Genomic DNA, 13970 nt, shown 5'->3' with positions numbered 1-13970 from the left:
AGTGACAGTATAGTCGATTCACTCTCGCTATTACTGGCCTATTAGCATTTGTATAGAATGGCTGTATCTGACATCCAAATTTGAAATTTTATTTTCTGCTCTCACACAATGTATCAAACATCACAACGGGATTCATTAAATTCAATGGGATAAGATAGTGTGAGTTCATTTTGATTGCTGGACTTGTATAAAAACTATGAATTGGGACTTTAAATCATATTTGGATTATTTGGCAAATATTTAGCTATAAATCGTACCTTTTGTTTTTGTGTGAACTCTTGGGCTGGAATGAACTTAAGGAAAATAATGGCGTCACGTCAAAATAAAACTTGAAATGGCCAGAAAATCAGTTTTTATTGAGTATTCAGCTTGAAGATATTAAATATGTATCTTTGTGCCTTCATTAAAATGACTAATTAAACTATTGAAAAGAACAGCTCAACATCAGGTAAGAAATAAATGAAAAATTGATTGTTTATTTACACTTGTTGGCAGAGGTTATTTACACCAACTCCACCCAGAACTACAGAAGATGACAGTTTATTAACAAGTCCTGTGTCATGGATTGAAAGCAGTTAAATGTATTTTTGATGTGAATCTGACACTTAGTGTAAATAGCCTATTGTTAAGAAAATACTGCTATTTTCACTATTTTCAGTGTAAATAGCATCTAATTCATTCAATATTGTTCATTCTTACTTCATGTTAAATAAAGTAGTAAAATAATGTTAAATTATGAAACCTTATTGAAACTTCAATTTGGGTTTAAGTATATTCATATAATTAATTTACTAAATTAAACACTGTAATAAATATGAGTTATTTATTAATTTGCATTTCATACTATTTATAATGTCTGTCTTTTTTCTATCTATCTCTCTGTCTATTATATGTAATATTCTATGTGCACGTATGTACACGTATATTCCCGTGTCTCAGAAGCACTTCCAAATCCTGGATCCCTTGCTGTGCAAATGCAGTCTGCTGAAACATTAATAAGCCAATTTAATACTCCTGTCCTTCTGTCCTTGTGGGCAGACACAAAATGGCAGGAGGGTCTGATTGCAAGAACACTGTGTTTGCCCTGAACATCTGTTCACCGTGTATTTCGTTACACGTTTTTCCCTGCTAGAGGACCGGCTTGAGCCCAACTACAACTTTAGAACCTCTGTACTCGCACCCAGCCTCAATATATCCGTGACGCACTGACTTACGAACATTAGCTAGACAGACAGAGGGTTATCAGCAGGGCACATTGTTGTGAAAAGCAGCATCCAATAAATCTGTCAGCTGACTCCTAGCGTGATTTTGATTGGAAATCCAGGGAAAGATGCCAGAATATCTTCCCCGGATTAATCATGGCAGATTAAGTCGGGGATAATCTAGTCTAAATAATCCTAAACAGCATGGATTTTTCATCTGCTCACTCGCCTCAATCTGTGGCCATAACAAAAGAGTGTGTGGGAATGCTGAAATACGTAACTGTTCTCCTCCTCACATCCAGTTTGACACATCGATCCAGGCTAATTAAGGCTTGGACATGATCCCTTAGAAACAAGTCTCTCAGTTTGATTGAGCGTAATATAATGAGCGCCTCCTTTTCTCATCCCTAAACCATGGCACTTCTGGACTGGAATAATCATGAAGAGGAGTGCGCATGCCCTTGATGTGCTGCTAAGATGTCTTCATTTCTACACCATCAGTCTAAAATCTCATTGCTGGGGGCACTCTTCTGACCCACGACGTATCGATTTCTCAGGTGCCCTGACAGGAGCGAGAGATAACCTGGACAGGTTGTCCTTGGACCCCAGAAGCCTTGTCGAAAGGCTCATCGCTTGTGATCAGAGAGCATATACAATTCTCTGTTCTCTGCCATTCAGCTGGCCAACCGATGTATAGTTTCTGTCAGCAGCTGGAAAATCAATTGATTTACTGATGGGATGTGACAAGAAGACAGCCTATATTTGTGTTGGGGGCTCAGCCCATGTCCTTCTCAGTTAAACTGATTTAAAGTTGATCCAAGCAAAGGACACTGGACACAGTAGGAGAGCTGTCCAGAAAAGGGATCATTTGTAGGGATATTTGGATATTTGGGATTATTTTGCACACGCAAAATCGATCTACAGAAGATACAAAATTGAAGCTGTGAGTTTGATGTGTGTGCATGTACATCAGGGATGTGTATTTCCTTTACCTGAGGGCGATGCAATATTCATCTCGATGCATATTTAATGATACGAAAACACATACGAAGCAGCTACCGATGCCATGCAATATGATCCAACCCTATTACGATGCAGTGCGATCAAATGCAATAGGAACAAAAATACGATGCTGCAATTCAATACATATAGTTCGCTTTCATTTCTTTGGTTCAGACAGACAACAAACCATAAATTAGCTTCTAACGCCTGGCCATATGCCATATTCAAGTAGAAGCAGACTGTGATGAGTGAACTTGAGAAATCAATCTACATATAAAATATTGGTCACTAATTATTGGCCACTTGCTAAATTATAAAAGTATAGTGCACCTTCTAATAAGTATATAAGCCTATATATTTATATATATATATATATATATATATATATATATATATATATATATATATATATATATATATATATATATAAAAAAGAAAGCATATTTTTAATATTTGTTTAATGGCATAATTTTTATTCTTGAAGGCTATCAATACTACCAATACTTCTTTCTTTTTTAATATTAAATCATTGACTATAGCCATTTAACATTTCAATATAATTGAGAGCTATCCATTTTAACATGTGTTAGATTATATAACAAATGCTAATTTAAGTGAGCTTAAAATTTACCTGTACCCTTCAGCAAGTAGGAAATACCAAAACTAATTAGAGTTATCAACACTAAATTCTAAATTAAATATAGATGAATCCTTTAAGCCACAAACATTACTGATTTCCTCTTTTTCCTTTCGCTCTTTGATTAACATGCGTAACAGAAGCGGGGTTAGTAGCTTATTTTGCTGCTATTACTGCCACTGCTGAACGCGATGCTTATCTGACACATATGCTCGTCGTTTCATTCGTGCATTAATGTGAGCTTTATTTGTGCATGCGGTTTTAGTCAGTGGTGTGCATTTGGAGCAGGACTATTGCATACGATTATCCAACCAACGGGAGAAGGGGGAGTGTTTGGAAACTCTGTTTGAAACATCAAGTCATTATTTTTTGCAATTCCATTCAGTTGGTGGCACAAAAATGACACACTTTACTCCATTAGGTCTCACGGGCAATAAAGGAGCCACTGCTGAGCAATAAATTTCCCCCTTATTTTACAGTCCTGAGAATCCTTAGTTACTTATTCATCCACACGCTTCACAAGGCAGCAGCAGTTCCTACATGTTCATATTAATACAGATGTTCAATTCCGTTGAAAAGCCCTCACAGCAGAGGCACTCACCCACCTGAGCCTCATGAAGAGGATGAAGGCGACCAGCAGGGCTCCCAGAGAGATACAGTGTCCCAGGTAGTTTATGATGACTGCAATGTGGTAATGCAGCTTGCTCTTCTTCTGAAAGATCACAAAGGGACAGACACACATTAGGAAGATGAGAGACTGATGTCCTGCAGATATCTGACATCTAAATCCCAACATGGAATAACTCCTAAAAGCTTTTTGGTGCATTACAGGGACAGAAAAAAAAGTTACCGAGGACTCTCTAAGGAAATCTATAAGGAACAAAAATATCTCTGACTGCCCTGTATGACTGCATATGATGTTTTGCTACCTATACATTATCCTGCTGGTTTAATGTAAGTGTGATAATTTAATATAATTAGCTACACAACTGAATAATAAAAAACAAACATACCCAACTTAAAGTAATTATAAGCAATTTGATTTATTAACAAAGCACATTTAATGCATTCAATAAAGAAAAACAGTCATACTGCATACACAAACAAAAAGCCATAATGGTTTTTATACTGTACAAACTGGTATATGCATAATAATATTTAATTATGTTAACTGAATGATCTACATATGTTTATGTTAACTGCACAGTTGCATAATATGGAAAATAAAATGACTGATTTTTTTCAGAGAGAGAGAGAAAAAAAATTCACATAAAACTGCCTTACAGTTTTTTTCGACTGCAAAGAGATTTTGTCTCTTTTTTTTTTTATCAAAAACATAACACACAAATCCAAGGATTGCAGACTAAAAATACCTCACACCTTGCAAAATGAATCCCTGCATTCAAAATATCACAAAAATATCTCAAAAGCAAACATTTGCCAACACCTCTGACACAATAATAATTCCGGTTAGATTTTTGTGTGTTGAACAGAGAATTGTGTGTTGTGTTTTGCAAAAAGTCAGAGAATAGTGTATGGTTTTGTAGATTTGGTTGGGTGGCAATTTTGTGTGAAAGCGGTTGAAAAAAATTGTAATATGTAGCGGTAAATTTGCTATATTAAGAAATTGCAGTCCCTCATCGTACTACTGAATGAATCGGATGTCTTTAACATACTTTAATCTTTCAATTTTCTAGATTATTACACTTATTTGGTGCTGCCAGATTAGATTTTTGTGCCTCAGTGGGCATTAATGATAAAATAAGCATTAAATAAATAACTTACTACACAGCAGCCAACACACGGACTGACCCTTAACCTAATCACGCACTTAAAAAAAACATGTCTCATCCGTAATCATTAGCCTTGCACATGAGGATCACATTACACCGCTCTGCCTGACACTAATGCTAACAGCATCCAAGCAGCAACTGTTTCCAACTGTTATGAATATTTCGCTCTGTGATGAGCGAGGCAGATGTTCATGGTCTCCACTATCACGATGATTGCCAACCTGACATAATTCCTTTAATTAAGCGATTAGCTTTGGCTCAGTCAAACGGTTGCTTGCTTATAGCACAACAGCTCACATGAAGCTGAAGTTTATGCCCATGTTTGAGCTAACATATCATGCTTGTGGAAAAAAAACATATTAATAGCCTGGCCGAATGATTCCATGAAGCATATGTTGATCACGTAACACTCAGGTTAGCGTGTGTGAGCATATAGGCATCATGTGCTCTTTCATCGCCGGCCCAGCACCTTTCCTTTCTCTAACCCCTCACTGTGTCCTCCTGGTGTAAAAATCTGTCGCTGAATTCCTGCGGTCGTCACAGGACGGGCTTGTGAGGCAAACCCCCGCTGGTCACTGCAGACCCTGCGGACCACTGAGACCAGAGGACCAGACTGTCCGAGCAGGGGGAGGAAAGGCAGTTCTGGAATCCAGTGCCTACAAATCCACAAGGCTCATGACACAAGCCAGCTAGCACAATTGAACCCAGCAGAAACCGCTCAGACCGCAAATCAGTCAGAAACTGCAAGGACTGATGTGCTTATTGCTTTAGGAATGAAGCGATCCTTTAGGAGAGAATCTGGAGAACAATTAATAATTTTTTTTGCTCAACACAACATAGCAGTCCCCATAAGAGATAATGCAAAAAGAGGTTGACTTTTAAAGATTGATCTCTGCTTTCCCAGATACATACAAAAAGATGTCGGCAAGATGTCTGGCAAAGTGTGCATCATCTGAAAGGCGCTATGATCAATTTTAAATGCCTTGTGTGTGCAACTTGCTGAAAAGGTTAGTTTACACTAAAATGATTTTCACTTATTCATGTTAAGACTTTTTTGCATGTCTACAGAAGATATTTATTATCAATGTTTATCAACTGTTTCTGTGAAATAAAAAACAACAACAGTGGACTACATTAAAGTGCCCCTATTATGCCATTTTAAGGCTCCTGTTATTTTCTAGCGATTCTCAAATGATTCGTTTGAAGCAGTTCTCTCTAAACCCCTCAGATCTGTTCAATGACCAAGTTGGTCAAGTTGTTCGCAGCCGGCCAACGTACAACACAGGCAGGAATTAAGCAAATATGTAACATTGTATAGTGTAACCATCATGGAAATTTGGATTTGAATTACTAACGACTTTTTTATGCTGTAAAGAGTCAATTCTTTATTTTTAGAGACATTAACTTTACATATTGTGCACTTTCGGTTGTTTACATTCACATACATAACACACTGCATAAAAAACTGTATTGGAAATGGCATAATGGGGCACTTTAACATTCTTTTGTGTGTTTGAGTGTAAGTAAATGATTTTTTTTTCAAATGCAAAATTTTAAAGGTCTCAAATATATCTACTGGATGATGTTTTGACACACAAGCAAAAAATATTACAGGAAAAATATTCAAATTAATCTGACCACTAGGGCGACATGACCAAAATCTTATTTCATGATATGAGTGATTTATAGCTACAATATAGCTTAGCTTAAAATAAGTCTTTATATCACAATTTTTGATACCGTAGAAACAATTATACGTTTGAAATTCTCGTCACCAGTGTCAACATCAAAAACAACTTGTGCTAGCCTTAAGACATTTTTTTTTGCTTTCACTTAAAACCTAAATTATCGTGTTTATGCAGATACTTGCAAAGCATTTAGACACTTAGGACTAAGTGGCAAAAAACTATTTAATACTCCCACACTCTATACTCTTCGTGTTTATGTATCTCTCTGACAGCATGTTATGACCCAACACCAACTTCAGCTCGCTAAATTTAATCAGAGAGGCAAGGACCGAACATATGAGTAAATCACAGATGACTATGAAGATTCTACATCTTTTTATGCTATAAGATTTAGTCCAAACAGGCAAAACAAGCAAACATAATACAAAACTTTACCAAGAAGTAGCATCCTTCAAGTTTATTTTATTAAGTAGTTCAAGCATATTGTTAAGTATAGCATTATTAAATATAGAGTAAAATAAACTTTGAGTACACAACTAGTTTACAATCAACGTTTTTATAGTATATTATACTAGAAACTGCAATGCTTAAAAACACATGCAAACTTTGCATTTTCTTGACTACATGGCACATCAACATCCTGTGAGCGTGCAACCGCGAAAGAGACTATAGTCCACAATCTCTTCCGGTTGACAAATTTCAAACCAGTTGATCATGTCTACCAGTATATCACACGCCCCTATTGGACACATATCAAAGATGTCACAGATACGAAAAAAGGCCCAACTCCTACCTTAAACTCACTACATTGGTTTAGCCAATGGCACTACATCTAGCATGTTCCTTTCAGCAAATCTAAAGGACTCTAAGAACCATCCACATTTTCTATGATTTGGGCATTAGTAGGGGTTCACACTCTCCCCCTCTGATGCCACTTCTTTTAACTAAATCCTGAGAGAAGGGCTCTTCAAAGCAGCCTTTACTGATCCCTGCATTGTATCACGCTTGCCCTATTTTAAGAAGAGGCTATCCAGTCTCACCAATCTCTCGGGATGCTGGTCTGACAAATTTCAAACCAGTTGATCATGTCTACCAGTATATGTTCCCCCTCGGGAAAGCCTGTGGCTAGACACGAAAAGCCTGTGGGATGCCCTATTGGTTTTCTGAAATTTCTATCAAAGATACATGTCAAATGCTACATAAAAAGGCCCATGCTAGCTCTGACTACATTCTGCATTAAACTCATCTGTTACAGACCCTGGTTGTAGGCAATGGCAGAAGCATTGTCGATGCCCTCTTGTTGCACTTTCCTCTGTAGAGTGCTTTCTTGTGTTGAGAGAGCATGAGGGTTTAGCAATCTTAGCACCTCTGAAAATACCAGTTGAACAGAGGAAACATTCTTTTAGGGATGTCTTGGCTCTTGAACTTCTGTCTATAAAGGACTGCAAAGCAGACGGAAACTTCATCAGGAACCTTTTACAACAGTGTAAAATTTCTCTCTCAGTTTTTTTCAATTGCTCAAGATTTACCAATACTTAAAATACTAAACTCTTAACACAGCAACACACTCATCACACAATTAGCCAAATTGATAATTTTCTGGCCAAAACCATGTTTTGGCAAACTTCCATTTCAAAATGCTGAGTACCTCACATATACTAACTCTATCAAAACACTGATTCAAAATTGAATCATTCAATCAAAACATTAGCACTAGTTTTCAATCCAACAGAAACATATAGTCAATCATAACACATAGACTGGCAAAATGCTAACAATTAATTACAAAAATCTGCATTACTTTGTGTTTTGGTTTGACTTGTGACACTCCTCTTGAGAAAACAAGATTAGATATTTGAGAGTCCCCACAAAAAAATGCCAGTGTTTGTGTATGTGTGGATTACTGTAGGGCAGTATGTGTACAGCATAGTTGAGGACTCATCAGTAATTTATGAAATGTAAAAGAAAAGTGACAGAATTGCTGAAGTAAATTAGCAAAATGAAATTGCTGTCAGTGATCCAAAAAAAAATATACAGGCCTTTGGCCACAGACAAAAAACAAAAAAAAAAAACAGAAATAAAGTTCTAATCTATACGATCTTCAGCAACTGGCCACATGTTCTCATCGACATCACATCTTATATTTTCTCTTGCTATGCATCTGGGATGAAACGTTTAGCATGCCTTATCCAGCCTTGGCAGTCTTCAGGGAGATATCTCGGCAGCCAGCCTCCATGGCATCCAGGAGGGACATCTGATCATGTGGTCTATGATCATAGACTTTCCACCTCCAGGCAGAAAAAAATTCCTCAATAGGATTGAGGAAAGGAGAGTACGGAGGAAGAAAAAGAGAAATCATTCTCAGATGGGCTGCAAACCAATTTGCACAAATGTCCTCATGTTTCCTCCTACTTGTTCCCTTTCTGCTGCTGGTACCAAAAAGCCTGTGGGAGTGCCCGCCCATACGTCATTCGAATTTTTCTGTCAGTTTTGTATTTTTACAATGCAAAGCCTCTTGTAGGTTTTCTGGGAAATTTCTACTTCACTAGATACATGCCAAATGCTCATCACATAAATGAATTTATGTGGTGTCTGATTAGCCTCTAACTCTCTGAAAGAAATTAAACACATGATGTTTAAATGCTTTTCACTGTGTGGGTATGTTTACTTGAGTAGTAATTGGTAGTGGAAAAAAACTGAGAGTAGCATAAAAGAATCCTGTATAGGCACCTGGACATATTGGTGTCGGAGTTCCTTGACCCTATGTTTCTTTCAAAGGGCACTTTGTACAGCTGTTTCATTCCTGTGTTTGTTCAGAGTTCGAGTGATGGTTGGCTGATGCTTTCCACATTCTGGAATACCAGGTTGTCCTGTACAATTCTGGATTGAATTTCTCTAAGTTTTATTGCATTGTCAGCTATAACCCACCCTACAATAGCATGCTCTTGGTCCTCAGTGAGCAGTTTCTTCTTCCCCAGAGCAAGGAAGTGTTGTGTTCTTTAGAGGAACAAAATAAAAGTACTATTTGTATTTGTATCTTGGCGGCCAACAGTTATTGTGATACATTACAACTGCAATTATGGCCCTCAGAAACTCATTGACCTGTTGGTTTGTTGAAAAATTCGGATAATGGATGCCACAGTTGACCGTCTAAGATTGGGCTGGACTCTTTCACCTGCCTCTCTCAATGACAGACCATGGTTTATCACGTGGTCAATAATAGTGGCTCTTATTTCATCTGTAACAACAGCTCTTACTCTTACAGCTCTTACTCTACCCCTACCTCTTCTACCTTGTCCCGGTCCAGCTTCTCCTCTCCCTAGTCCACCTTGCCCTCTCCCTAGTCCAGCTTCTCCTCTCCCTCGTCCACCTTCTCCTCTCCCTCGTCCACCTTCTCCTCTCCTAGTCCAGCTTCTCCTCTCCCTCGACCTTCTCCTCTCCCTCGTCTACCTTGTCCTCTCCCTCGCTCCTTGTCCTCCCTCGAACTCTTCCTCGTCTCTTCTTTCTTTTTCAGTTTTTCTGTTGTTCTGTATTGTTTTGAACAAAAACCAGTCCAGAAAGTGTTCAAATCCATGTAATCATTACTTGGAATTAATCAATAAGATTGGAATCAGCTATCTCTTAATTATCAGTAATTAAAATAATTATTATCAGCTCTTTTAAGCTGCTGTTTTACAGAAGTAGAGGCTTTACAATATAGTTAGAGTTTGGAACATTAGCTCTTTATTTTTGACATGCTGTGTTTAAGCATTTGTAAAAATGATAAGAAAGAGCCATGATTTTGCTATATGGGTAAACTTGTGTAAAAAGAAAATGTAAAGCATTTTAAAAATGTGTTAATTGACTGAATATTGTGTGAAAACAACATGAATTGTGTTAATGGTATGGTTACATGTTGTGCTTATTGTGTTTAGAGTGTGGAAACAACATGAATTGTGTTAATGGTATGGTTACAACAAACGGATTTGTGCTAAAGAAAAATGTGACTATTGGACAAAAGGATGTTAGCAATAGAAAAAAACTGTAAAAACATTTCCCCTACAAAATCCTCAGGAAATTGTACTATTAGCTGGTTATGTCAACATTTTCCCTTGGAAAAAAAGCATAAACAGGATTAAAATGTATTTCGGACACTTAAACATACTTATGGTTGGCATATATGGTTCCTTAAAGAACATTACACAACCATGGAATCTTTGCATTTCACAAAAGGTTCTTTTCGAAAGAAAACGGTTCTTGATATTATTAAATTGTTCTTCAAAAATGGTTCCTTTAAGAACCCCTCGCCGAAAGGTTCTTTGAGGAATCCAAAATGGAACTTCTGTAGTTTTGCTGTGAAAACCCTCTCTTGGAACCTTTATTTCTAGGAATGTTAATTCTCAGTCCTGCATAACATAAAGTTTGCAATCAGCTCATGTGCCACTTTGCTGATCTCGTGCATGTTTCAGTCTCATAACCATGTGGCTCGAGGGCAATTGCTCATTGAGGTTAAGCACTATTGAATCTAATGCCATCCCATATGATCTCCATCCCTGCTACAAAAAAACTGTTAATTGAGAACACAAGGCATTTGTTCTGTTTTTTTTAGCAATAAAGAGGGTGGGGAAATTTGACAATACATGATTTGTGTGTGTGTGTGTGTGTGTGTGTGTACAAATGCTAAACCTTAGAAAAAAATATAATGAGATAAAAGACTTCGAAATCTTGTGGCTCATTGAACATCTGAAGGTAATGATTTAATTGTGCAATTGGATTAAAAGCATCTCAGACATGCCAGGCTAGAGGGCCTGAACCGGTCACTGGCCTTTATTAACTTGTTGCAGTCTGCAGATTCCGTTACTGGTTCAAATTGAAATCGTATTATTTCTCTGACGCTGAATTGCTGTGTGCTCCTTCTGTGATACAGTTTGTATAGTTTTGGCTCGGAAATCTCACAGGTAAATGACAAAGCTGCTTTTTTACTGCTTAAATCATTCCCCAGACTACCCTTGGCTCTCCCAAACTTAGTTTTCGAAAATATGTTTTGAATCTTCTAGAGGGGAAGACACCAACTTTTGCATTTCAAAGAGTCAGAGAAAGGTTACTGAAGAAGGTTCAAAGTTATGAATTTCCCAAGAGAAGAAGATGATCTTGGCTATCTTCAGCGTTTTGATGCTTAAAAACAGATGAACAATAAACTGTTCTGGTAATAAATTCCTCAAAATTTGAAATCACACTTTGGTGATCGTCAATAGTGACAGGAATACTGATTCCCTAAATATTAAAAACAAAATAGAACATATGTCACCACAAACTTGTAGTGACTGGATGCTTCTTCAGCTGTGAGCACTTTCAGTCCTGTAAATGAGTACTGATCACCACATTTATAATTTTAAACTCATTAGTTTACATAATTTGCCTACTAATAATGCCCAGCAGTGCATTCAAACATATCCTTTCATTATTTCCTCATAACCACCATGAACAAATGTCATTTCCACCATTTCTGTATCTATGAGTATAAAAACTAACTGTGAACGTAGTATGTTATATATCCCAAACACACACAATTAAATTATATTTTCATGTTTTCTGAATACTTTGACTTTAAGCACTGCATGTAATACATTTAAAATATGCTTTTCACTAACACTGGTAACCTCTGAGTAAGGTAGAAATTTCTATCAGATTTGATACAATGGATTTTCATACAATGAATACTAAAAATCCTGTGTTTAATAAAAAATTATGTAATATTTTTGAAAGATTATTGTACTTTGAGACATAAAGTATTGTTCTAGAAGGCAAAATCTATATAATAATGCATTTGAAGAAAATAATTAATGAAAAGGACTTAACGCTGCCTTGTTTATTAGAAAGAAAAATACAAATAAAATCTGTTCGTTTTAATAAAAATCTACCCCTAGAACACAAAACTTCCTGTAGCCGCAGAAGTACACATATCACGACATTATGATAATATTCATGAAAGTCAGTCCATTCTGCTTAAATCCTGTGACAGCTGCCACACTGCACAGTCTCTAGCAGTCATTTGTTTTTAGCCTGGAGTGCAGTGATTGTAGGTTTATTCAACCTGCCTGACCATGTATGTCCCCCAGGGCAAAACCCACGCAAGTGCAGCCTCCCCTGCTGGCTCCATTTCCACATTTGCCTAAGTTGTGAGCACCACAGAGTCACCACATGTTCTCCTATGTGAGCGAACTTATTAATTATTAAATCAACAATCCCGTAGGAAACAGATGGCACAGATAGCGGGCAGCTAACGCACGTCTCCCTGGCATTTTGTGTGTGTGTGTGTGTGTGTGTGTGGGATACTGTAGGTAAGTGGGAGGTTTTAGACTACCTAGGATCTGTCACATGTCCCAGTGGTACCTTGTGCCAGTTGGCTCGGATGCTGAATTGTGTGTATCGCATAAATATCACTATAGAGGATAATTGCAGTTGGTTTTAATTGTTTTAAGATGAAATAGAGAGTGCTTTTTGTTTGCTCTTTCTGCTACGCAGTGTTTAGAATGACAGGAGCCGATGTACTAAAAAGCAATCATCGCCTCACGTTTAACTAGCGCTTGTTATCAATGAACGCTACTGTGTTTGTTTTAATGCATCCTCAGTTTGGATCAAGAGACTCAAATGAATACATCATTATGTGGCGCTATAATGAATGATGTTGCTAGAAACAAACGCACACAAGCCTCATCTACTAAAACTCTGCTTTACAGAGAAACGGTCATGCCAGATTCAACTCAAAATGTCACTTTCAGCTATTTGGATTGGACGGAAGATTGATTTAAACATTAACTGAAGGCACATGAAAACACATGAAACATGAAAACAGTGGAAGTCAGTGGCTACCAACATTCTTCAGAGTATCTTCTTCTGTGTTCAGAAACAGAAAGAAACTTGTGCCGGTGTTGAACAAGAGTGTGTAAATGATGACAGTTCTATAATATTCTGATTAGACAATCAAATGAAATGCAATTAATCACGTACATCAATATTTTAAACAAGGGTTTGCAAGAAATGCAATATTGGGACAGAAAAACTCACTAAACAGACATTCCAAAACATAGCTGAATAATTGTTTCTACTTAATGAACGTGGTAAATTGACCCTGATATTAATGTTTTGTAAAAAAGTAACTTTTATGTCACACATCCTCTGCTGGAATGCATAGTAGTATACTTGGCTCTGAATAGTGTAACTATGAATTTTAATGTATTTTTTTCATGGTAAATTCAGTTTTGCTAATTGCCAAGGAGATGTGTTCTGGGAAAGTGACTTTTAAAATCATATGTTTATTTTGTGAATAAATCTGGCTTGATAAGCTCTGCTGCTTGGCTGAGAGCAGACTCTCTCTCTCTCGCTCTCTCTCTCTCTCTCTCTCTCTCTGAGCTTTATTGCCTTCTGTTTCTGATTCTAATTTAATTTGAATGTGAATAGCATCTTCATCATTGTTGACTCTGTACTGAATAATTTTTTCCATCCTTCTAAAATATGGTTTTCGAATGGTGGCTGAGTGATGTCAAAGATTTCATAACAACACTTGCTGATGGTGACCAGGCAACTGCTTGTGTCTTGAAGTACTCTTCACAGACCACAATAGACAGACACAATGACAGAAGAGCAGCACTGAAAAACCATTGCCCTG

At 37.1% G+C, this 13970-nt stretch overlaps 1 protein-coding gene across 4 annotated transcripts in view; it reads right to left on the bottom strand.

Annotated features, from left to right (window-relative positions):
* Positions 1–13970, bottom strand: part of crhr1 (corticotropin releasing hormone receptor 1) — a 96385-nt gene that overhangs the window by 32187 nt on the left and 50228 nt on the right. For 3 of the 4 annotated variants that reach the window (XR_006248723.1, XM_043232034.1, XM_043232045.1), the window contains one exon: positions 3447–3553. Coding sequence is in view for 3 of the 4 variants with exons in the window: in XM_043232034.1 (XP_043087969.1) it covers positions 3447–3553 (107 nt within the window). In the remaining variant the exon portion in view is untranslated. Of the gene's footprint in view, positions 1–3446; positions 3554–8506; positions 8526–13970 lie in introns of those variants that run through there. The other variant, XM_043232050.1, reaches the window with a different exon arrangement.

The sequence above is a fragment of the Puntigrus tetrazona genome, chromosome 3 (assembly GCF_018831695.1).
Source record: "Puntigrus tetrazona isolate hp1 chromosome 3, ASM1883169v1, whole genome shotgun sequence".
Classification (NCBI taxonomy): domain Eukaryota; kingdom Metazoa; phylum Chordata; class Actinopteri; order Cypriniformes; family Cyprinidae; genus Puntigrus; species Puntigrus tetrazona.
This window is presented reverse-complemented; position numbering and strand designations above follow the sequence as displayed.